The 27,483-nt window shown below is 41.3% G+C and overlaps 1 protein-coding gene across 1 annotated transcript in view; it reads right to left on the reverse strand.

Moving 5' to 3' along the window:
* Positions 1-27,483, reverse strand: part of IRAK2 (interleukin 1 receptor associated kinase 2) — an 862,709-nt gene that overhangs the window by 203,654 nt on the left and 631,572 nt on the right. The window contains exon 9 of the mRNA XM_044078636.1: positions 18,347-18,533. Within this exon, the coding sequence (XP_043934571.1) occupies positions 18,347-18,533 (187 nt within the window). The remainder of the gene's footprint in view (positions 1-18,346; positions 18,534-27,483) is intronic.

Raw genomic sequence — 27,483 nt, forward strand, 5'->3', positions numbered from 1 at the left:
CCTTTGGCCACTCCTTTTATCACTATTTATCAATGGCCTAACCATGGATCTTCCACACCTCAATATTACTATGTATGCAGATGACATACTTCTCCTGGACACAAACAATACACAATCAGTCCAGACACACAGGCAATCCAAATTTTTAGAACTTTCGACTTGGCTTCAACAGAATGAACTGTTAGTGAATACAGCCAAAACTATTGTTATGCTTTTTCCTAGTCCACGGAATAATCAGAGACTCAAAAGGCAATACTATTCCAAATGTACAAGAGCAGAAATACCTAGGCTAGAGGCTTGACACTAGACCCTATTCTCATCCTCTGCAATCACACCAACAAAATTACTGGCAAAGTTCTTTCACAATTAAAATCATGTTGCACAACTTCCCACTTATTATTCCCAGCTACATGAAAATCAATTGCCAAAAATATTCTCTTTCCTAAGCTTGAATATGTTCTACCACTATACAGCATGCATAATTGTCAACAACTACAGATAGCAGAGTTAAATATTTGTAATTATACCACGACCCTCCCATTAATATTCCAAAACGTGCATGCTGATTGGCCAGCGTGCACGTTGTAAATCGACTTATACTAATGGAAAAAGGTCCGGTCACCCGGACTTTTTCCATTAGTATAAGTCTCTTTTAAAACACTGTCTCGCTATGTTAAAAGAGTTTAACATAGCGACACAAGTTTAAAAAAAGCAATGGAGATCTCCGTTGCTTTTTTTAAAGCTGTCTCGCTATGTTAAACTCCTTTAACATAGCGACACAGTGTGCAAAAAGCAACGGAGATCTTGCTTTCTCCGTTGCTTTTTTTTAAACCTGTCTCGCTATGTTAAATGGGTTTAACATAGCGAGACAGCTTTAAAATAAGCAACGAAGATCTCAGTTGCTTATTTTAAAGCTGTCTCGCTATGTTAAACCCATTTAACATAGCGAAACAGTAAAAAGCAACGGAGATCTTGCTTTCTCCGCTGCTTTTGGCCACAGCTCTGATGTACTGCGTAGGCATGTGCAGTACATCAGAACTGCCGCGGATACCAGACAGCTGCGGAAGGGCAGCAAAGAGGCATTATACAATGCCATTATTTAAGAAAAGTAATTATTTCTTTTCTTAAATAATGTCATAGTATAATAGCAATAACCCACTTCTGGGTGTGGGTAATGCGGGATTTACCCATAGTTGTACATTACCCACACCCAGGCGTGGGTTATTGCTATAATCTGCTCTTCTAGTTACCCAGAGAAAACATCATTGTGATGTACTTCCTGAGATGCACTGGCTCCCAATACCAGATAAAACCACTCTCCTTCTGGGAACACAAACCTTCAAAGTTCTTAAAATATACTGCCCTCCCCTCAAAAGGAAATTACTTCTGACACACCAAAGCTTCTCCCTTAGAAACTACTAAGAAAATGTTCTTAGCTTTTCAAGACTTAAAATCAAACTAGCCACAGGATAGAAAACTCTCAAGAGCACAGCCTGCACTGCGGAACCATCTATCAAATGATATTAAGTTTAATGATACAGTAGAAGAATTAAAAAAAAAAAACATTAAAAGCATACCTATTTGAGAAATGCTCATGCTTTCGTGATACTGGTTAAGAAACAGAACCTTGCTAAAATCCCATGTAGTTTAATAATACTGCAAATAACTAAACTCATTACTCCTATATATAACAATTTCCAAACTAATGTACACATTTTCTTTATTTTGCAATGTTTTGTAAAATGATAACATTTCGTTTTTCACAAACTTGTATGTAATTTGATTTTATTGTAATATCTACTGTAAATCTTGTAACAATGTAAATGGGTCGTTGCTGAAAAGGGTTATTTGACCAGCCCTCTACAAGGTCAAAAAATTGAAATGTATAATATATAACAAACAAATAAATAAATAAATTATCACAGTTTGTTAATAATGCCACGGCTTACAGTTTCATACTTTTGTTAAGGAAATACACACTGATGCAAAACCTGCTGTTCTATTAACTATGAAAGTGAACTGGAGTAATATGCAAAAACTGTCACTGATTTGGGGCCTTTGTCCCTCCAATTATTTTGCCTTTGTCTAGAATTATCGAGCAAAGAAGTTAACAGGTATGCTGACTCTTCTGTTTCAATACAGTACTGATCCCTTTTTAATTTTTTTTGTTATGGTCCAAATTTTGTTTATAGTTTGTAATTATCCAAAATAATTGTCACTCTAAATGAAAGAAGAAAAAGAGTCCACGGCAGAACTAAGACTAGCACTAATGAAAATTAAGTCAGGGAAAGTAGCAGACTCAGATGAGGTCATGGCAGACATGATCAGGATGACTTAGGGAAGAAATGGCACCAGAGGATACTTATAGCAGTATGAAGAGAAAGACATATCCCAGATGACTGAAGAATACACCTTCTAGTGTCAGCATATATGAACAAAGAGGGCATTCATAATTATGGGCATTAAACTCCTATAACACTGCATGAAAGTTCTGGAGTGGTTTACTGACAACTGAATAAGGAGTGTACTAGAATGTAAGATGGGAGAAGAGCAGTCTGGATTTAGATTAGGGTATAGCACAAAAAGACCCAATGCCTACAGTAAGACAGACAGTTGTGAAGAAACTAGAGATGAGGAAAGACTCCGACAGACATTCCTATTCTTGGAGAAAGCATATGACAAGGTCCCAAGAAAGCTGATCTGAGCAGTCCTGTGATAATTCAAAGTCCCAGAAACATTAGTAGAATTAGTGCAGGCTATTTACAAGGTCACAGTAACACAAGTATGAACAGTGCTTGGACTCACAGAGAGATTCCTAGTGGGAGTGGGTGTGCAGCAGAGCTCAGCTCTGAGTCCACTGTTGTTCATACTGGTGATGGACTACATTAGCTAACAGTGTGCAGGGGACAAATCAAAAAAGCTGCTCTGTGCAGATGATGTGCATTACAGGCAGACACTGAACAAGAACTTTTGCAAATGCTAGGGAAATGGAATGCAAAACTGGAGGAACATGGCATTAAACTAAATACAGATAACACTGTTGCAATGGCAGAATATGTGGGGAATCAGAAGAAGCTGACAATTGAGATTGGAGGGAAAACAGTGGAACAGGTTAACAGCTTCACCCATCTGGGAGGAGTGGTTCAGAATAAGGGTTCCTATCACATAGTCAAACTTGTACAAGTTCGAACCCCATATGGTCGAGACCATAAGTTTGAGCTTGTACAAGCTTGAGCGTTTAAATGGAAATCTCCATAAGGGGAGGTTTCCATTCATTTCAATGTGGTGTGATCTCGGAGTTGGCATATTTAAGTAGCGGGGGTGTGGGGTGCAGGGGGGCTTGCCCCCCTTACAACAGTTTACTTTGTTTTTACTTCTTCTTCTTCTTTTTTTTTTTTATCACTAGTCAAAGTTTTGTAATTTCAAACGGAATAGTTCGAAAATTCTGTGTTTGAAGTTATAAAACTTCGACTATGTGATATAGACCCGAGAATAAGGGAAATCTGAATAAGGAGGTCAAAGCTAGAATCAAAGGGGCTGCAGCCAACTGTCACAGAGTGTGAGGGGTAGTGTGTGGCAGAAAAACGCCAAAGAAGCTGAAAGTAGAGCAGTTGAGGAAGCTAGAAGTGATGGAGATGAAGTGCCTGAGATGGTTGGTAGGATGCACACTGTGATACAAAGAAATAAGGAAATCATAGAAGAAGTCCAGTTGCCGAGAAAGTCAAAGAGAACAGACTATGGTGGTTTTGGAACAGGTGCAGGAAAGCAGAAGACAGTCTGTTGGAGAAGATTTGAGACAGACAGGAAAAAGGCATGTGGAAATGAGTGCATCCAACACAGAAAAAGTTAGATTGTGTGAGACCAAAGCTGCGACAATCAGATGTGATAGCTAAAGAAGTTAAGACAGTGGCACTGGATCAAGAAAGATGGCAACAGCTAACACAACACCCCAACCTCATGTAAAAAAAAAAAAAAAAAAAAAAAAAAGTGGGATGATGACAATGATGAACCATCACCCCAAAGGTTATGCAGTTAATGACAACATTTTGACTGGATATTTTAACAATTCTAAAATGAAATGTTTTCACAAATTCAATGGCTTCTGTAATATGTGGCTAGCAACAAACAAGACAATTTGGCACACTGTTGCCTGGGTTCTGTAAAAACACCACCAGGACTACATTATGCTTCTAAGCAGGGTTTTCCATAGTTTTTACCATTCCAGCAAATGAGCTCTTCGGTGACCACCATGCCATTTTAGACTGTCCTTTTGCAAACCTGGAAATCATTTACAGTGGTAGTTTTATTTCATATAGGGACAATATCCCGACAAATCCATTACTTTTACTACAGAAGCTTCAGTGAAGCCCTTACTATTTTTATCTGCAGTACGGCTGCTAGTTCATTTATTTTCATGTGTGCCTTGCTTGATGCCTGATGCTTCCAATATATTTGTTGAATATGAGGAGAACAAGGTCTGAAAGAATATGTTTTGAGATCCTGCATGGCGGTAGAAATTCAGATCATCCAAGGTCAGTGTCAGCTGATTCAAAGGTCATTCTACTATGAGGAAAAAGCAGATAGACCATATGGTGGGACTCAACCTGGGAGCAAAACTAAAAAAGATAATCTCCGACTGAGTACACAGTGAGTGTCTTGGCTGATTTAAAATCAGTGCATCATAAGGAAAGTTGTGGTAAGTATTCCACTCAGAGAATAATTCATTCTACTGTTCTTGGGTAGCTGTCACAGCCATAACTTTAAGCATAAATCAGTAATCTTATGAAATTGCTACATTTAAAATACCTTGGAGTTGTCTTCACATGAATTCACCGAATTGCTCTCCTAGCTTGACATTCACGGATAAAAAGAAGTTATATACTCACCATAACGTTCCATGTTTGTTGTCCACTCGCCATTCATTCTTACTTGGATGGATTCGGAGCTGCTCCTCAAGCTCCGACTCGGCTGAATACACAGGTGGAAGTCTCAAACTTGACTCGTGGCAAGGTAGGTATCCCATGATGCAGTGTTGCAACTCTGCTGATCTTGTTTGCTGCTAACCCCATGTCAAAGAGAAACAGAGTCAAGGAGTTCATGTAAAGAGGAAAGATCACCACCATGTCCTCTAGGAATCCTTAGACGGGGGAAGGAGGGAGGGGTCGTAAGAATGAATGGCGTGATGGACAACAAACATGGAACATTATGGTGAGTACATAACTTCTTTATGTTATGTTGTACTATCTCGCCTTCATTCTTACTTGGATGGGACAGCATACCTATCACCTTTTTCCCAGGTGGCTCACGAGAGTACACCTTTGAGTACAGTGGAACCAAAGGAGGCCCTGTCCCTGGAGGTCAAATCCACTTTGTAATGAGTGATAAACGGGTCTATATCACATCGTCGAACTTGTATAAGTTCAAATGATGTAATATTGAACCCAAAAGTCTGAAACTGCACAATAACGAAAAAACAGAACAGCAATTGTTTTTCCAGGGGAAAACAATCGCTGTTCCCTAACAGAAAACAAAACAAAACATAAACCTTAAACTAAAACTAAAGTGGGAAGCTGTGCCCCCCCCCCTACTTAGATATACGATCTCCGAGATTGCACCACAGTGGAGAAAATAGCAAATCCCCAAAAATGGCCTACCAATTTTTTTTCCTGGGAAAAAAATCGATGTGCCGTGGCTTCGCTATTTTTGAATTTCGGACTTTTGAGTTTGATATTACATCGTTTGAACTTATACAAGTTCGATGATGTGACATAGACCCTTGATGAAAGTATGAGTATTGGCCCACATAGCTGCAGCACAAATACCACCCATAGACATTCTGGCCTGAAAAGCAGAGGATATAGCTAATGCTCTGGTTGAGTGACCTCTAATTCTGAATGGTAACTTTATTATTGGAGGTATAGATAAAGATGATACAACTTGAGAGTCAATTTGAAAGGGTGACTTTAGATACTGGCATACCCTTTTTTGCCTCAGAGAAGGAGATGAATAATTGATCAGATTTCCCGAAATCTTTAGTTCTATGCAAACAGAATCTGAGCTGTATATGCACGTCCGATTGATGGAGTTTATACTCTACCTTGCTACTATGGTTGGGGAAAAACACCGGGAGTGCAATGGATTGATTGATTGATACTGGATTGAGAGCAAACCTTAGGTATAAAGGATGGATTAGTTCATAACGATACCCTATTCTTATGAAAGATCAGATATGGAGGTCTGATTGACAGTGCTTGCAACTCTGAGACTCTTCTGGCAAATGTAACAGCTACAAGAAAAATGGTCTTCCAGGAAAGAAATTTGAGGTCACAAGATGAAGAAGGCTCGAATGGTGGCAATGTCAGTTGAGATAGGACAAAATTTAAACCCCAAGGAGAAAGTGGCACCTTAAAAGGAGGTTTCAATAAGGAAGTGCCTTTTAAAAATGCTTTACACAACCTGTGTAACATTAAATTAGGAGAATGGTCACCAATATAAAATTTGAAATTGCAGCCAGCTGGACTCTAATAGTTGCTGCAGCAGAGCCTTACTGGAAGAGTTCTGCCAGAAATTCTAAAATAGACTGAACAGGTGCAGAAAAAGGGTCAATGTTTCTACTTTGGGCCCAGTAAGAAAATATTTTCTACTTGCTAGTATATAGTTTTCTAGTAGAAACTTTATGAGAGGACATCAATATGTGTTTGACTGCTGAAGTGAAGTTTTGAAGCCTGACTAAATTGGGCAGTGAAGCAGCCATGCTGCCAAGTTGAGGGTGTGGAGAGAAGGATGAAGTGCTCCTGACATATGTGTCAGAAGGTCTGGAACTGGGTCCAGAGCCCACAGCTTCTCCTGAAGATGAGGCCAGAAGAAGGGGAATCAAATCTGTCGAGGCCAATATGGGGCAATGTGAATTATCCTGCTTCCCAAGGATTTTGCTTTCTGGATGTCTTTGGGTATGAGGGGAAATGGGGGAAAGGCATAAAGACGTCCCGAGGGCCAGTCGTGTACAAGTACTTCTCTCTGTGTCTCCCCTGGTGGGGAAATTAATGCAAAGTAGCTGCTGCATCTGGCATTCATGGGAGTGGCAAAAAGATCGCAGCAAGGCTGACCCCATTTCCGGAAAATCTCTTCTTATGTTCTGGTTCAGTGACCACTCATGAGGCATTAATATTGCCCTGCTGAGCTTGTCGGATATCATGTTGGATTTCCCCTGGATGTGCACTGCTACTAAAAAGCATAGGGAAGAAATTTCCCATTGCCAAACTCTCACAGCCTCACGACAAAGTGGGTTTGATCTGGTTCCTCCTTGTTTGTTTATGTACCAAACCACCGACCTATTGTTTGACTGTATTGCAATCATCCCCAGTGGAAGAGAGTCATGGAGTGCTTGCAACACCAGAAGCACTGCTCTCATCTTTAGAACACTGGTATGTAACTGGGCCTTGTGGTCTTGCCATACACCTTGGACCATCCTTCCCAGATAATGCCTCCCTCCTATCTTTGAAGTGTCCATGGTCACTGGAGCAACAGGTTGTTGTGGAATAAAGGGTCTCCGGATAGTCACATGGTTGGACTGAATCCATCACCGTAGGTCCTTTTTGCATGACTCCGTTATTCTGATCAGGTGGGACATAGGAATTTCTTGAAGTGACCACTGGGAGATTAGGAGCCATTGAAGGATTCTCACATGTATCCTGGTGAGAGGAACTAGTGTTATGGTTGAAGCCATTGTCCCTAGAAATTTCAGAACTACCTTTGCCTTTACCTTGTCCTTTGGAAGAAGATGAAGTATTTGCTGTCTGAGGGCTGAAATTCTGTCGGCTGGAAGATGTGCCATCATGGAAACTGTGTCTACATTTGCTCCTATGAAGGTAATATGTTGACAGGGCAACAAGACAGATTTTTTTAAACTGACTCTTATGCCTAACTGAGCACAGATTTCCAATGTCACATTCCTGGCCTGTTGGAGTAGATGCTTGGTGGTGGCAGTTAGGAGCCAGTCATCCAGATATGGAAACACTTGGAATCTAAGATGTCTCAAGTGAGCTTTTACTACTGCCATGCATTTGGTGAACACTCTGTGGGCTGTAGTGAGACCAAAGGGCAGAGCTCGGAACTGATAATGACTGGCTCCCAGCCGGAAGCGTAAGTGACTCCTTGATGCTCTGTCCATTTTTATGTGGTAGTACACACCTTGGAGGTCTACTGAGCACATCGAATCATCTTTCCCTAAGAAGGGAAGTATTGACTGCAGTGTCACCATTCTGAACTTTGACTTTTTGACAGATTTGTTTAACTTGCTGAGATCCAATATGGGTCTCCAATCCCCTGTTCTTTTTGGCAACAAAAAGAATCTTGAGCAAGTTCCGAATCCTGTTTGGTCTGCGGGAACTTCTTGGATGACTCTTTGGTCCAGCAACTTTTGGATTTCTATAGTTGCTTGCTCCCTTAGATTGGGTGGAACATCTGGGATTGTTCTGATTTGTGGGACAGGGTGGCAAAAAGGAATGGAATATCCTCTGGATATTATGCTTTGTACCCACTTGTCTTTTGTGATACTTTGCCAGGCTTCTTGGGTACAAAGACAAACGTTCCCCGACTGCCTCCACAGTAGAGCAGGCAGGCCTCCTTTTAGGAGAGCTGATAGGGATGTCCATGAAAGGAATCACAGTCACCCTGGTTTTGTGGACCCCCTCTACTTCTAGGATGTCTACCACTGTTGCCTCCCTCTCTACCCCTGGGGAAGGATTCACCTCATGCGTCTTGGAAAGCTACCAGGGATCTTTTGAACCACATTTGTCTACCCTTCTGACCTTTAAGGTAAGGTCTTGAAGGTACAGAAAAACGCACTCAGTCTCATGGAGGAGTTGACGATAGAATTTAAGGTGGATAGCTGGGAGGAGACTTTCTCAGTCACTCCCGCAGCTAATGAACCTTGTAGAGTATCTCCTAGCTCTTTCAGGAGATCTCTTTGCAGCCTTGTAAAGTGTGTGAGGTAGTTCAGTGATCGGAGTGTAAACGTCGCTGACAAAAAGACACACTTCCCGTATCTGTCCATCATTCGAGAATCTTTGTTCGGGGGATGAACAGATGAAGATGTCAGAGAAAGTTCCTTCTTGGTGGCTGCTGCCACCACCATAGCATCTACAGGTACACCTTTTGTGAGAAAATCTTTTCCAGTAGGGGCTGACAAAAACTTGTTTGGGCTCCAAGGGACTGGTTCCATAGTGTCAGGTGACTCCCACATCTTTCGACTGACCAAGTCCATTAGTTCATCAAAAGGCAAGATCCAAAGCCCTTCAGGTACACTGATTCCTCATCAGAAGGAGTGATAGTTTATTCCTTCTAAAAATGTTACTGATGAGATTTGCTTCCAAACAAAAGGGTGTGATGAAACTCCTTTTAAAACACACTGGGTCTTTGACCATTAAACCCTCCTCCGATGGTGGAGCACTAGCCGTAGGGACCAAAATATCCGATCTTTCTCCCACAACCAACTCAACACCCTGTCCCTTCTTAGTTTTAGAAGGAATTGGTATTTGTTGACATTTGAGAGAGACCTAGTGGAGAAATTAGGTGACAATCCCGTTACAATTTTTAGGAAGGGTAGGAATTTGAAGAGTATAGTAGAAAACAATACCTTGAAACCTATTAGGAGTGAAGGAACATACAAATGTGAAGCGTGTAATTACTGTAGATTTATTTCTACAGGGTCAAGTTATACAGTAAACCACCATGTATATAAAGCCAGAGGTAGATACAATTGTAACTCTAAATCTGTGGTTTACTTAGCTTCCAGTCAGATGTGTCCAGCATTTTATGTTGGAAAGACTGACAGGAAGCTAAAGGAAAGGATTTATGAACACACGTACCACATTAAGAAGAAAAGTACTACTAATGCTTTAGCGAGACATTGTAATGAACACCCCTCTCATTCCTTTTTTTTTAAAGTTATAGACCAGGTAGTAGTAGATGGAAAAGGTGGACCTTATCAACTAATATTAGAAAAACGTGAATTGGTTTGGCAACTTAGGTTGAATTCCTACACACTACCTGGTTTAAATGAAGTCACTTCTTTGGCATGCATTTTAAAGTTGAGAAGTTTACTTAGGTAACTTGTCAATCTTTTAGTTACTTGTATAAGCTAGGTTTTTACTGTATTTTTTACTGTGCTTTTATTGTATGAATTTTAGGAATTTTTTACATTTAGAACACAGTTTTTTTTTTTGTTTATTGGCTCTGATTTGACATCGATAGCCTTCTAGGTTGTGATATTTGTCCGGTTTATGTTTCACACATATATATATTTTTTTATATAATGTGTTCATATTTTTTCATATTTTTTCTTATTTTTACATTTTTTATACATTTTCTCACTTGTACTTGTTCACCCTTTTTAAAGAAAGAATGTTGCTATAACAGGAAGGGTGTTTTATTTTAAGTGTTTAGTTTTGTTAATGGGTTACTTAACTAATTATTTAATCATTTAATTAGAGTGATGACTTGATTGATTGTTAGTTTTGGCACCCTTTTGGTTTTAAAAGGTGTGCACTGATTTACATGTTTGTCTGTTGAAGTCTTCCAACAGTGGTTGACGAAAAATACTTACCCATATGTTCTTCAAAAATTAGAGAGGGAAAGGCAGCAAAATGGAAAGAGGCAAAAACATTTGAATTGCAGGTTAGTGATTGCCTTCACTATCAGGATCTGATATCAGAATATAGAGAAAGAGAAATGGATAGGGGAATCCTAAATGAAAGAACTGCACTGGTCGAGTTTTTAAGTAAATCTCGAACAGAAGCTGCTGCTAAAAAATGGATAATTAGTACGACAAATAAAAAAAATTGCACAATAAATATAGGAATCAGAGGAAGCCAGAAAAGATTGGGAACAAAAATTAGACAAGCAATTCACAAAGAAGCAATGGGAGGCCATATATATGGCTCCCAAATATAGAACAAAATCTAGAAGATTTAGGATTTTTGTCTAGAAGTGTTTGCAGCATACTTTTATGCATCAAGCAGACTACACAGAATTTTTCCTCAGGTAGATGGCAAATGTTGAGAATATAATGGGGAAGAAATAGATACATGGGAGTATATGTTCTTGGAGCTTAATTTAAAAATTCCCTATAGTGAACTCTGTCAGAAATACTGGGCGAGCAAGTAAGTACAACTAAGAAAATTATTTAGGTTCATAGGCAAGTACTATGCAATCTGCCCAAGGGCATCTATAAGCCTAGCCCGAATGTGTTGGCTTTCGCCACCCCCTTAGATTAGATCCCTGTGCCTCGATCCAGCAGAGCCATTAGTTCCTTGTGCCTTTGTCCAGCAGAGCCACTGCAGTGATCCCCAGGGTAAATTTTCTGTTTCCCATCCACTCATCAAGGTTTCTCTTGAAGAGTGTTAGTGAGGGGCTCTGCCTAATGTAGATTGGAATCCTGTTCCAAAGCAAGTCTCCGGGACAGGAATCTATTCCTCCAGTACGTCCTATTTATAGTTGTGGTGAGGTTTAGATCACTAGAGCATGTGGCTCTTGGGGATTTGTTTTTTTTTTTAGGTGGAGCATGTCCATCAATTCTGGGTTGGACATGGCCTTGTATATCAGGCAGAGATCACCTCTGAGTAAGCGGTATGCAACCGAATACAGCTGGAGTTTCTTCAGTCAGGCTGCATACGGCATCTGTTTGAGGCCAGTAATCCTCTTGGTGAGGTACTTCTGTGGTCTTTCCAGCTGTTGCAGGTGTCCTGTAAGGTACATCCCAAATGGGGCATTGTACTCTATGATGGGTCTAATGAGTGATGAGTAGAGGGGCACAATAACCTCTTTTGTTCTAGATGCAAACATTTTGTGATTAGGTGGGCCACATAGAAGGATTTTCTAACCACCTTGGCAATATGATTATCAAAGGAGAGATTACTATCTACTTGGGTCCCCAGATCCCTTATTACATTTTCTGTATTTAGGGGACTAACACGTATGTGGTAGTTCACGGGTACTTTGTTTTTTCCAAAGCGGATGACTATGCACTTTTCGGCATTTAGCTTGAGGCCATGATTTTGACACCAGATATCCATCTCAGTGAGACCCTTCTGGAGGATGTCTTTATCAGCTGGAGAGTCAATTATGGCCCCCGTTTGCAGTTGTCTGTGAACTTGGTCAGCCAGAGTCCTCCTGTGCTTGCCTGCACCTCTGAGAAGTATATACTGAACAGGAGGGGTCTCAGGACTGAGCCCTGGGGGACGCTACTTGTAATTGGTTTAGAATCGGACCTAGAGCCTGCAACTCTCACCGTGTGGGTTCTGTCAATGAGCCAGCTTGCAACCCATCTCGTGATGTAGGGGTTTATGTTCAGGCTGGTGAGCTTGTCTATAATACCTGAATGGGGAATGGTGTTGAAAGCCTTTGCGAGGTCTAGGTAAGCTGTGTGGACTTCCTTTCCCTCGTCTAAAGCCTTGGTAACTGTCTCAAAGAAGTCCACCAGGTTTAGGAGGCATGATTTGCCGTTAACAAAGCCAAACTGGGTAGGGTCCAATGTTTGAAGGTTCCCAATGTCTCTGTTAATGAATTCCATGATGATGCGCTCCACAGCCTTACAGACCAGGCTAGTCAGGCTTATAGGGCTATACTTCCTGGGGTCTGTTGTGGCTCCACCTTTGTGGAGCGGGATAATGGTTGCTGTGTGCCATTCTATTTGTACGTAGCCTGTAGAGAGGCTGAGTTTGAACAGTGTGTTTAGGTGAGGGGTTAGCTCATTTTGGAGCTCGTTTAAGACACAGCCTGGGACACCGTCTGGTCCTATTGAAGCTGTATTTTTGGCTTTGGATAGGGATGTTTTAACCTTTATGTCAGTGATGGCTGGGGCTCTACATTCTTCTGGTATGGTTATGGGCCCTTTAGGGGGTGAGAGGGGGGTGAAGTTTGCACTAAACCTGCCTGCCAGAATGTTGGCAATATCAGTCGGTTCAGTGTATTTTGTGCCGTTCTGCACTAACTTAGGGTAGATCTGAGAATTTCCACTTAGGTTCTTGACATAGCTAAATAATGCTTTGTGGTTATCTTTGGAGTCCGTGGCAATTTTTCTTTCGAAGCTAGCTTTGGATGACTTTATCAGGGATCGTAGTTTCTTGCTGATACTGATCAGGGATGCCTTTCCTTCTTGTGATTTTACTCTTTTCTGTACTAGTTTCCTCCTTCTATTGTATAGCTTGTTTATGGCAGGGGTCCACCAGACTGGTTTCCTTTTCTTGGAGGAGTGAGTCTTGGTTTTTCTTGGGATAGCACAATCCATGCATTCTTGCAGGTGCACATAGAGTGCCTTTGTAAGGGATTCAGCAGCTTGGACGGCATTGTCCTTTAGCATGGGGGCTGTAAACCTTTCCACCTCAGTCTTAAGTAATGTGAAGTTTGCTTTTGAAAAGTTTTTCACGGTGGTTTCCTTGATTGGGGGTGGGGGTGGAATGTAGATCTCCAGAGTGATTAGTCTATGGTCTGATCTAACCAGCAAGGGTTTGACTTCCAGTGTAGAACACCGGTCGCCCATGTTGGTGATGACCAGCTCCAATATGTTGTCACCTCTGGTGCGGGTGTTGACCAGTTTATCCAGGGTGTTCAAGTTTATAAATTCTAGGAATCATTGGGCAAGGGAGTTACTACTTCAGTAGTTTTCCCAGTTAATGTTTGGGTAATTGAAATCACCCAATATTAGGGCGTTTGGTAGGACCTTCATATTTTCCAGTGTCTCCAGAAACACGGAATGGAGGTCCTGGGTCATGGGTGATCTGTAGCAAGCAACAATTTGAATTGCAGTTTTGCCCGTTGTTAGTTGCACACAGATGATCTCTGAGGCATTGTGCTGTGCCATTAACCTGGAGGTGTGGGTATCCTTGATAAATATGGATACACCCCCACCTTTTGTGTTTCGGTCCAGGTTCAGTGGCCGAAAAGTATGGTATGAGCTATAGCCTGGTAGTGCTGGTGTGCTCTCTGGAGCCTCAAACCAGGTTTCTGTTACTGCACAGGTATCGATGTTCTCCATACTGAGGACTGCCTCGAGTGCATGCATTTTGAGGTTTAGACTTCTGGCGTTGAGTAGTATTACCCTCAGTTTTTGGTTACTTGTGCTATTTATGGTGGTTATTTATTTATTTTGACATGGGATACAGAATCTGAATTACCTAGACATAGTATGGCCTTGTTAAGATTAATTCTGGTGTCTGCAAAAAAAACAAATTACTAGAAAATGAAAATCAATGTCTAAACCAGCTATACTTGAAGTAGTGAGCATTGTAACAGAGATAAAAGAACAGAAGTGGGATCTTTATAAAAGGGTAAATTTAAATTACGTAGAAAAAAATGAAAATTGTGGGATCAATATATGCAGCTATATATATATATATATATATATATATATATATATATATATATATATATATATATATATATATATACACATATATATATATATATATACATATATATATATATATATATATATATACATATACATATATATACATATATATATATATATATATATATATATATATATATATATATATATATATACATATATATATATATATATATATATATATCTAAATAAGATGCGGGGGGGGAGGCATAGACACCAAGGACAGTCAACATAGCATGCCTTAAAGGCACATATTCAAAAAATGAGCAGGGAACCACTAGACATTAGGGATAATTAGTTTGCCTTAAAGGGCACTAAATAGAATTCAAACCCTACATCTACCCACCTTCCACAGAGGATATTAGTCTGCACCACCACTAGACATAAGAGATCAACTTTAAAAAGAAACAAATTTAAAAAGGGCAAGTGCAAAGGTGGTGGTGGGGGAAAGATTTGAATTGTGCACCCCTGATACAAGAAATCCCTCCATTTGCCCACTGTAACTGACAAGTTAGTCAGGCAGAATTTTTTTAACATGTAATAATAATCCTGGGCGTTATGCAGTGCCTGCAACATTTTGTGATGTACTAGATATAGGTACAGGAAACGTCAGGTGTAACTCCCAACCTTGTAGGATAACAGCTTTTGCCCTACCATGCATTTACTGAAGGATAGGAAGTATGAAACTTGAATGTCTGGCATTAAGGACTGACTGTAATCATCAGTGAATTACCAGGGCAGGGGGAAAAGGAGACATTGTGGAAGTTTGGACAACAGGGCCAGGTACAGGGTATGTGGTGTGTGCAAGCATGTTTTACTGGGTGTTTTATGTGTGGGAGACTGACTGAGGGCTGTGGGTTGCCTGTGCTAACACGATGTGGCTACCACTATTAACCATCACAGGGAGTACTGATCTGCACTCTATAGTTAACTGTGATTCATAGACATGCAAATTAGCAGACAATAAGACCTTTCCTCATTGTTGCTAATGTGTCTATGAAAAGCAAAATACAGGATCGTGGAAATAGGCCCTTTTTACAGCATCCCTTATGGCCCACAGTGGGGTTCTTTATGAATCCTCAGGATAGTCTTTCAGGAAAAGTGCTGATGTTCTGTTATGACTGCCATCTCAAATGGTTCTTTAGTTAATGCCTTGTGTATAAAATATGGATCCAAGGATGCAGTAGCTCTCACATAGGTGGTCTCAAATAAAATGCTCCTTTTAGAAAGACCTTCTACCTTGGCCATCAGTAACGAAGGGAAATCATGGCCTTAAAGAAAGTTCGAGACTACTGTTTGAAGCATTTTATAGAGGAGTAACTAAGACTATGCTCAATTAACCCAACAAGATACCACAGAATTTGCTGTATATGAGCCTGATGGGGTTAAATGTCTTCTCTAGCAGCCCAATGCACAATGTGCTCCACTTTTCCTTGTGGACTCTTTTTAAGAAGCTGTCAATATTTCCCTGACCTTTCTCAGCCAATTCTGGGTTGCTGGTTATATATAAAACTGGAGAAGTCATACCAAGACTCTGAGAGCATTGATGTCTAGTTAACATCTTCTGGATGGCAAATATATTAGATCCTTGAATGGAATGAGTCTGAACAATCTCTCCAGTACATGAGACCATACCTGCGTAGCGCAACAAGGGGGCTCACAGATCATCCTTGATTTATGGAGTTTGACTTTCTCTACTGCTCTGAGAATAAGGAAATTCGAGGATATACATACAGCAGATCTTTTGGCCACACCTCCATTAGGGTATTTCTCAATGTGCTATTAGGATTCAGCTTGAGAGAAAAGTCCCTGCACTTTATGTTTGAAAGTATCTGGCCCCTCCTTTGAAATATTTGGTTTGCCATTGTTTGGTTCAGGGATCACTCATGAGGAAGTAAAAGGATCCTGTTCAGCCTGTCTGCCAGCATGCTGGTTTTCCCTGAAACGCATACAGCCACCAAAAATAGCTGATGAACTAATGCCCAGTCCTACAGCTTGATGGTAACCCAGTATACAGGACAGTAGTGAATTCCTCGCTACTTTTTGATGCACCACACTACTACTACATTTGTCAGTGTGGCTCACCAGATGTCCCTTGGGTAAAATAGGTTGCAACTTCAAAGGTTTGTAATGTGAGGAGGACCACTCTAATGTCTAACACACTGAAATGCAGTTGAAATTCCAGAGGGGAACAAGAACCCTGACTTATTTTTCCCAGAAAAACAGGACCCCCAACTTAAGCCATACATATTGTTGTAACTGTAACATAAAGGATGAGACACCTGTAAAAGTTTCCCTATTGGCATTTGGGGTATATAGTCACTACTTCAGATGATGTCTGCACTAGTGTACTACAGCAATTCTGTGGGACAAAATCTGCTGATGTTTACTTCTCTAAAGTCTGAGTGGCCGCTGCAAAGGCCACATGTACAGATGCATAAATGGCACCATAGCAACAGATGGACTATGGTGTCCGAAATAAGCTGGTGGATTACCAGCTGCAGGGATGTGATTAATCTTTAACAGAGCTAAAATGATTTTGCGTACTTGTTATCCAGAATACATCCTAAGAAGGTTATATATTAGGCAGGGGACAGCTGTGAATTGGGGATGTTAATAGTGACACTAGAAGACTGAACTTGTGTGAAAATGGGTGTGTTCAGCTAACATTCTTTGAAGATGCAGATAGGGGCCTTGAGCCTCTTGTAGCCTTCTGTGAGCAGCTAGCTACTACTGCCATGCACTTTCTAAAGAACCAAGGGGCTGTATTGAAACCAAAGGGCAGACATCTTTTTTGGGACATTTCTGTGCTTGACAGTTTTTCCTGCTAAATGATTTTTCCTGATGGTGGCAGTTTGCTGGGATATGAAGCCTGTGATGGAGTAAGAATCTGTGAGTGAATGTGAGGTCCAGGTGGACTGAAGTAGCTTCTTCTCATGCAAGTAATAGATTTGATGTAGAGGTAGGTAGCAATTTCAGTTATCAGTTTTATTTGTCCATTTTATAAATACACTTTTATCCCCCTCAAATGCAGGAGTGAAGACAAATTCACAGTTCGTAGATCCTGATGTAAAATGGGTATACCCTAACTGGTCTAATGTCATGCAATCTCTGCAGCTTTTTTTGTGTGCAGTGTGTTCACTTTTGATTTGACCTGCAACCAGGGTGAACCCTGACAAAGTTATCCTTCCTCAAGCTACAATCAAATTCACAGGTTTTCTTTAGATATCAAAAATATTACTCTGGACCTCCTGATACAAAACAGTGCATACTGCACAGTACAGAAACACAGAAACTCCCAAACACACACACACACACACACACACACAGACACACACACACACACACACACACACACACACACACACACACACACACACACACACACACACACACACACACACTTGAAAAAAGCCACGGCCTGGCTTAATACACTACTCTTTTCTGTCAATTTACAGTTTGATCCACATGGTTAACTGTTAGAAGATTATTCTGCATTTATCCTGAGCTCACATAAAAATATATATTGGCATTGGCATCAACCCCTTTTTTTCTGTTTTATACATGTGACCATCAACAGTAACTATCATCCAGAGCCAATGCTCACACCACTGGGTGGCTTGCCCAACCACATATCAAATACTTAATATTTTATTAAGTGCACAGTATTTTCAGACTTGCTTAGGCTTCCCTTAAAATGGACCATTTGAGAATAAGTTCTAGGAAAGAGTGTAACTCATATGTCTTACAGACTCCTTGAGATACTTACCCATAATACTTTTTTTTACCAAATATAATCAAAAATATTTTGTATGCCATGAATTGTTTTATATCACATCAAAGAGCTATTTGCAATATACCTTTTGAACTATCAACACCAAACCATCACCAAAAGTAGAAAGTAAATGCAGCAAAGATTAAATTTGAACAACATACAATCCCACATGCAAAGATGTCCACTTTTTCTGTTATCTGTCCATGCCTGAGAATGTCTTCTGGTAGGTAAGTAAGATAGCCTTGAAGTGTAATGGTCTTCATATGGGTGAATTCTGTTTTACTCTCAAACTGAACTCGAGCATGTGCCAGTTTTGCAACGCAGTTTTTATCCAGTAGAACATTGGAGCTGAAAAATAAAAATGATCATTACCAATTGGCTAAACAAGGCCATCACTCAATCACACACTTGAGATCAGCAGTTGATTGACATGCTAACAGTGGAGTGGAACAAATTAGAATATCTTGCAATTTGTTTGCTGTATTTCCAAGTACATGGAAGAATTTCACTACTTTTCACAATGGCATACATTGCAAACAAATCAAGAAACATCTTTATTAAATTATCATGTATGGCATAGGCAATCTTACATTTATATAAATGAAAAAAAACCACAGCGACACAATCTCAGTTGCAAACATTATACATTACAAACCATGCTGGCACAAATGTAGCTGCAAATTTTATGCATCACTTTTAAGATATCCAGTCATCACCAGTCAATCATTACTTAGCTCATTCAAATCCTGCCTTCTTTTAAACCTTGTCCCTCCTCTGCATGAATTGATCCCAAATTTCCTATTTTTTCCTTTGTAATTTGCTCCTACCCTTTTCTAAAGATCCCAGTTCCAGTTGTTTTACCTCTGTTACTAACTTTGCTACTTCTAGTAAAGTTGATTTGGACTTTGATTTCCATTTTCTAGTAACTGCTTTTTTGGCAGCCATCATAATTAGACTCAGCAAGGCCTTATTATGTATAGGCAGTTCAGATTCTGTATCATCGCACAAAAAAATAATTTCCCTATTTAATCCAAATTGCTTATCCAGCATCTCTGACAGAGCAGTCTGCAGGGAGCATAGGCACCGGAAGCTGGTGAAGACTGGGGCGGGGGGGTGGAGGGTGAGAGGGACACTTAGTGATCTAAAAAGGGCAATTTTTTACAACTACTTACTACCACAGCATAGGTTCACCTGGAGATCTTTTTAAGCTTAGCCAATTCCTTTTTGGTGTTTGAATTAACATTTTCTGATTGGTTTTACCTATCCCATGGCTGATAATTGTATATTAGTCTTAGTGAGAATAACTGTGATCATAACATAGATAATTTGAGGTGACACATGTAAGGGTTGCAGCATTTAGGAACTGCTGCTATCCATTAGTGGCATGAGGGGCAATCATCCTGGAGTACATTTTCTATTACTCATCCTTAGATCCAATTTGCATTTGAATATGAACAGGAATAAGCTTTGTTTTTACTTGATTTGATAGTCTGTTCTGGAAAGTACAGTTGTGTACACTTTCCATAAATGTGGATGTTCAAGTGTATTCACTGTTGCAGTCATCACATTAGAGTTATCCCTGCCAGGGTAGCCCTCGACCGGTCCAAATACCAGAGGCTTAGTATTTCTGCGTCAGCTGCTGTTGCTTGAGGGCTGACGTCAGGTTGTCAGTAGTATGAAGTAAGGCAGCCAATGCCATTACATCAGTTTTTCTTGCCCTAATCTGTCAGGATCCCCAAGGCAGGAGGCCAGGTTTTGGTGGAAGAACCCCACCAGTGGAAAATAAAGACCAATATGTCCCTTGTAAGGAAAGAAAGAGAATAAAAGGGGTATGGAGGGAGGGAAACCAGGACTGCAACAGTGAATACACTCGAACATCTACATTTATGGTAAGTGTAAACAACTGTACTATGTTCTTCGTGTTTTACTGTTGCAGTCATCACATTTGGGTAGATTCTCAAAGCAGAGGAAAAGGGTGAATGTAGTCAAGGAAACTAGAGGCTGGCTAGGCTGCCCTGCAAGACTGCAGAGGCAAACCCTGCCCTGGATTTGGAGAAGAGAGGCAGGTGGTAATGCTTGGTAAAAGAGTGAACAGATGTCCACATGGCAGCTTTAAGGATGTCCCTGGTGGGGACTCCTCTTAGAAAAGCTGCAGAGGTGGAGGCTGCTCTGGTGGAGTGTGTCCTGACCCCCTTTGGGGGAGGCTTTCCATGCTGTTTGTAGCAGAAATGGATGCAGTGTGCTATCCATTTGGAAATGGTTTGCTTGGAGATGGCTTTGTCTTCTGCCCCTGTGGCAAAGCTAACCAGCAACTGGTCAGACTTTCTGAAGGATTTAGTCCTGTCCAGATAGAATTTAAGCTGTCTGTGCACATCTAGAGAGTGAAGAATCCTTTCCCCCTTGCTCTGGGGATTAGGAAAGAAGGTGGGCAGATGAATGGATTGGTTAAGAGCCACACTGGACACCACCTTGGGCATGAAGGATGGGTTAGTTCTGAGGGATACCCTGTCTGCATGGAAGATGACAAAGGGTTCCACAGCCATGAGTGCTTGCAGCTCAGAGACTCTTCTGGATGAAGTGACGGCCAGAAGGAAAGCTGTTTTCCAGCAGAGAAATTTTAGCTCTGCAGAAAAAGCTGGTTCGAAAGGGGGCAGGGTGAGCTTTTCCAAGACAAAATTAAGGTCCCAAGCTGGTGCTAGTGCCCTTCTGGGGGGGCCTCAAGTTGCTAGCCCCTCTGAGGAACTGTTTGATCAAAGAGTGTGAGAAAAGGGGCTGCTCAGTGGGCAAATGAGCAGAAATAGCAGAGGAATGAATTTTTATAGAGGAGAAAGAGAGACCACTGTGTAGTAGGTCAACTAAGTAATCCAGGATGGAGGGCTGTGCCGTATTGGCTCCCTTAGCCTGGAACCATGTGCAGAACCTTTTCCATTTATCTGCATAAGACTTTCTGGTGCTAGGACATCTGGCCTCATGGATGACATCCAGAGCCTGTTTACTTAGAAAGGCAGATTGGTTCGGGCTTAGGGAATAAGCCAAGCTGCCAAATTGAATGTCAGTAATTTGGGATGCATGAATTCCCCTTCCTTCAGGGTCAGGAGATTTGGAATCTGAGGAACATGCCATGTGGCCATCGGAGAAAGTTTGCGCAGCAAGGGGTACCAGCACTGTCGGGGCCAGTCTGGAGCTATAAGAATGGCCCTTGGTTTTTCCTCCCTTATTTTGAGCAGTACCCTTGGGATGAGAGGTAGGGGTGGAAAGGCATAGACTGATAGATTGACCCAGGGGAAGGACAGGGCATCCACTTTCCAAGCCATGCAGTGATGCTCCCTGGTGAAGAATTTTCTGAGCTGATGGTTGGTGTGGGAGGCAAAGAGGTCAACCTTCGGGGTTCCCCATTTCTGAGTTATTAGGGTGAAGGTTACTTCTGTTGAGTTGCCAATCTTGTGGGTCCAGAAGGTTTCTGCTTAATTGGTCTGCCAGAGAGTTTAGAGAGCCTGGTAGGAATTGTACTAACAGGTGAAGTTGCATGGATGAGGCTATGAGTCAAAGGGTCATGGCCAGCCTGCATAGGGGTTAGGAGTGAGTCCCTCCCTGCTTGCTGATGTACCACATCACAGTGGTGTTGTCTGTTTTGATCAGGAGAACCCCTGGAGAGAGAAGGGGTTTGAAAGCTATCAAAGCGTGCTGCACAGCCATCATCTCTTTTTGATTAATATGCAGAGGGATTTCCTGAGGGCTCCATTGGTCCTGTATGCACCTGCCATCCAGGTGTGCACCCCAAGCATAGTCTGATGCGTCTGTGGTAAGGGTTTGGGTGGTGGGGGGTGGGGAGAAGGGCAGCCCCTTGTTGATGGAGCATGCTGTTGCGCACCAAAGAAATTCTTTTCTGAGGAAAGGAATTATAGGCAGAAGAGTTTCCAGGTCTTGAGAATGTTGACACCAAAGGCTCTTTAGGTACCACACTAAAGTTTCCTCATGTGCAATCTGGCACATGGAATCAGTAGTATGCAAGATGCCACGAAACCCAGAGCTTGCAGGATCTTCCTTGCAGATAGCTGGGGCCTGATGTTTAGTTGAGAGAAGTCAGGAAAATTTGTTTCTCTGGTGTAAGGAATGCCATCTGGGATGCTGTGTCCAGACTCGCTCCCAGGAAATTTATCCTTTGGGTAGGCACCTGTTTGGATTTCTTTTCTTTGATTGTGTATCCTAGGGAGGTTAGTAGTGTCTTTACAAAGGCCAGGTGCTTAAGCAGCTTTTCCCGACTGTCTGCCTGTATAAGGCAGTCATCTAAATATGGGTAAATTTGAATATTTCTTTGTCTGCAAAATGCAATGGCCGGAGCCAGACATTTTGTGAAAACTCTGGGAGCAGTAGATAAGCCAAAGGGAAGCACAGAGAACTGAAAGTGTTGAGATCCTGCCCTGAAGTGGAGATATTTTCTGCATGATTCCGATAGGAATGTGGAGGTAGGCTTCTTTTTGATCTAGGGTGGGTAGCCAAGTGCCTTGGAGAGCATGGGTAGCAGCTGCTGCAGGGTAAGCATTTCGAATTTTGGGATAACCAGGAAGGTGTTTAGAATTGATAGATCAGGGATGGGGCACCAGGTGTCCTCTTTTCTGGGCACCAGAAAAAGTCTGGAGTAGAAGCCTTGGGCTATCTGTTCTGCAGGAACGTGCTCTACTGCTCTCATAGAGAAAAGGGAAAGGATTTGCTTTTGAGCCTCTACCCACTGACTTGTTGGTAGATCTGGGAACCCTTTTGGGGTTGAAAGGGTATGGAAGGAGAATTTGTATCCCTGAGACACAATGTTCAGAACCCATTGGTCCTTGGTTATGGTAGCCCAGATGCTTGAGTGAAATGAGAGTTTTCCTCCTATGGGCAAGTGAAGGTGGGCAGAGGGGGTGAGAGGAGGAGGTGAGTCATTGTGAGTTCTTACCATAAGGGGGAGGCTTAGAACTCCCTGGTTTTGAAGCAAAGGTATTCCACTGCTTAGATCTCTGCATTCCCTGGGACTGCTGTCTGCATGGTCTGTTTCCACGGGGCTTAGGCTGGGCTGGTTTACTCGGAGAAGGAAAGGACCAGTGCTTGGAGGGACAATGCCTGCTGAAACTAGGGGGCTGGACTTGTAAGAAATCCTTAACTGTTTGCATAGATTTTGCTTTTTCTTCCATCTTTTTAAGTACCTCTTCTGCCTTAGTATCAAACAAGTTGTCTTTGTGTAAGGGGGCATCCAACAATTTAGATGTGACATGGTCTTGCAGGGGTTGTTCCTTAAGCCATGCATGTCTTCTAATGACAGATCTAGTGACTGCTGCCCTGCAAGAAGCTGCTAGGACGTCAGAACCACAGTGCAGAGTGTGTTTAGTTACTTGGCTTGCAGAATGCATTAATTCTTGTAGGTCTTTAGATTTTGCCCAAGCAGGAAGGGAAGACATTTTTTGTTTAAGGAGCTCCAGGGCATGTTGCTGAAATTTTAGCATATAGTTTAGTGCCATGACAGCAAGAGTAGATGAGGTGTATACTTTTTACTCCCCTCCAACCCATACCTTCAACTACTAGTCTCCCCATTGCCTTCTCTTTTTCTCCTGTACCTACCTCCAACATAAAAAACTCTTAACTAAACTTAAACCCACCAAATTAGCAGCAGACAACCTCCCAAGTGAATACCTACAAATCGCAGCTGTTGCTCTGGCCTACCCAGTATCCATCTTGATTAACTGATCTCTGTCAGAAAGGTATGTTCCCACACTGTGGAAAGTCTCACATATAATTCCCCTCCACAAAGGTGGACCCTCCACAGAACTAACCAATTACTGCCCCATAGCTATTCTCTCTCCACTCTCTAAAATACTAGAGAGATGCATACACTCTCAGGTCTCAGACTACCTCCTTACTAACAACCTCCTTTCCAATACTCAGCATGATTTCTGACCACACCATAGCACCACCATTTCCTTACTCTCCTTTACTAACACTATCCTTCAGCATAAAAACAATGGCTATCTCTCCACTGCTACTTTCCTAGACCTATCTAAAGCATTTGACATGGTCCCACACAAACAACTTATCTCTGTCCTCAATAGCCTATCCTTCTCACAATCAGTCACCAACTGGTTTCAGAGTTACCTGTCTGACCGCCAAAAATCCGTTGTATGGCAGAATGACATATCTCCCCAACTACCTGTCTCCATAGGGGTTCCCCAAGGATCCATCCTTGGACCCCTACTCTTCCCTGTTTTCACAAATAATCCAGCCTCTGCCACCACACATGGCACACTCATACAATACACAGATGACTACCCCATCATCTGCTCAGCCCAGTCCCTACCCAAACTGCAAAAAAAAGTCACACAGGAAGAATTTTCCTCTGTTGAAACTTGGTTATCCGATGCCCAATTAATACTCAACCCAAACAAAACTAAACTACTCATCTTCCAACCCACCAAACATACTCAAAACAACTCTCACTTTAACATCACAGCAAAAGACAACACCACTATATACCCAACTGAACACACCAAATTGCTAGGAGTGGAAATAGACAATAAACTAAAATTTGACATTCACATATCCATGGCCATAAAAAAAGTCCACAAAAAACTAGGAGCGTTATACAGAAATAAGCATCTTCTCACCAAAGCAGCAAAGATTTCAATAGCAAATTCCCACCTTATCTCCACCCTACTTTATGCCTCTTCAATATATACCAACCTAAGGCAATGCGATCTAAACAAGCTAGAGACCTGCTACAACAAAATTGTCAAATTCGCCACAGGGGCATCCTACCGTAGTCACCACTGTCTCTCACTTGCTGAACTGGGCTGGCCTGAACTCCCTCACCTCCTTCAATGGTATCAACTCTCAGTCGCCCACAAACTAGTAAACCATCCACTAAATGTCCCATCCCTCCAGAATCTACTCCAACCCTATCACACCACCACACCACTAAGATCCAGCAACAAAAATCACTTGCAGATCACTAAAGCCAAAAACTCTGCTGGTGAAGCACTATTCTCTTGCACCATAGCCAAATTATGGAACTCCCTCCAACCCACAATTACCTCTGTACCATCATTCACCCACTTCAAAACTTTACTAAAAGCACACCTAAAAACATGCTGGCTATGCCCTTGCAACTCCCACTCTAACATCACCCATCCCATCTAACCACTACCATTCATAGGTTCATAGGTTCATAGGTTCATACTAGGCTATCTGCCCTAGGGCATTTATAAGCCTAGCCAGAGTGTGTGTGGCTTTCACCACCCCTTAGGATGAGAATACTATACCCATTAGTTTGCTGTGCCTCTGTCCAGCAGTGATACAGAGATGATTCCCAGGGTAAACCTACGATCTCCCATCCACTCGTCAAGATTTCTCTTGAACAGAGTCAGTGAGGGGCTCTGCCTCACATGGACTGGGATTCTGTTCCATAGTGTAGGGAGTCCAAAAAAGAGAAGTAACAGGACACTGCCAAGACAAAGCCAGTAAAATCACCTTTTATTAAATAGGAGTTAGCGCTTTCGGGATAACCCTTCATCAGACATAATTTTAAAACAACAAATACAACCATATTTAAAATACAAACCATCCAATCATCTACTCACAAAAACCCGCCTATTTTGTAGCACAGGTTTAATGGGTAATACATCATTAAGGCCTGGGGGTCTATGTGCTCTTAAATCAACAATCCATTTGGATTCAGCTAGGGCTGTTCTATGTTTGATATCACCCCCCCCCTGTCACTAGCCCTAATATTAACAATGCATCTAAACTTAAAAGTATGTGTAGGGTATTCACTTATATGTCTGTAAAGTGCATTACTCAAATCACAATTTCTGATATTACTAAGGTGTTGCAGAATCCTAATTTTGAGCATGTTGTTAGTCATGCCTACATAAAAACATGCACATTCTTCACAATTTGCCATATAGACCAAATGTTGCGTCCTACAGGTCGCCCTCCCCTTAAAATAAAAAGTTTTGGTCATGTCTGGATGTTTGAAATCTGTATCACTCTTAATATATATACATGCCTTGCAATTACCACAGGGATGGGTGCCCACTCTCATATTAGATATAGGCCCTTTGTCCAAATGTACCTCTTTACATAATAAATCTTTTAGATTCTTATTTCTTCTGTAATTAAACATAGGACGTTCACCAACTATATCTTTCAACCCAATGTCACTTGTTAATATATTCCAATTATTCTGCACTATTTGACATATGTCTTTGATGTTACTACCATAAGTAAAGAAAAGTTTGGGTTTCTCCTTCTTATTTCTGTTGGGATCAATACTGCCCTGTCTATCCCTATCTAAACCATTCATCCATGGCCTATATCTTGTCTTTCTGTATTGTTTATTACTATTCATGACTTTATTTACCAGGGTTCTCCCATATCCCCTGTTGGTAAGGTGTTGATCTAACCTGGACAATTCCTCGTCACAACATGCATCCTCAGAGCACCCAAACTTTTCTTTACTTATGGTAGTAAGATTTATTATGTAAAGAGGTACATTTGGACAAAGGGCCTATATCTAATATGAGAGTGGGCACCCATCCCTGTGGTAATTGCAAGGCATGTATATATATTAAGAGTGATACAGATTTCAAACATCCAGACATGACCAAAACTTTTTATTTTAAGGGGAGGGCGACCTGTAGGACGCAACATTTGGTCTATATGGCAAATTGTGAAGAATGTGCATGTTTTTATGTAGGCATGACTAACAACATGCTCAAAGTTAGGATTCTGCAACACCTTAGTAATATCAGAAATTGTGATTTGAGTAATGCACTTTACAGACATATAAGTGAATACCCTACACATACTTTTAAGTTTAGATGCATTGTTAATATTAGGGCTAGTGACAGGGGGGGGGGGGGTGATATCAAACATAGAACAGCCCTAGCTGAATCCAAATGGATTGTTGATTTAAGAGCACATAGACCCCCAGGCCTTAATGATGTATTACCCATTAAACCTGTGCTACAATATAGGCGGGTTTTTGTGAGTAGATGATTGGATGGTTTGTATTTTAAATATGGTTGTATTTGTTGTTTTAAAATTATGTCTGATGAAGGGTTATCCTGAAAGCGCTAACTCCTATTTAATAAAAGGTGATTTTACTGGCTTTGTCTTGGCAGTGTCCTGTTACTTCTCTTTTTTGGATTTATCTGCTTTGGTACACCAGGACTTCAGCATAACGTTTTATCTTTGTTCATTTTTGGCTTGATAGTGTAGGGAGTCTCTGGGTGATGAATCTGTCCCTCCAGCACGTCCTATTTATATC

Source organism: Protopterus annectens, chromosome 7.part1 (assembly GCF_019279795.1).
Source record: "Protopterus annectens isolate FY-2018-M chromosome 7.part1, PAN1.0, whole genome shotgun sequence".
Lineage (NCBI taxonomy): Eukaryota > Metazoa > Chordata > Ceratodontiformes > Protopteridae > Protopterus > Protopterus annectens.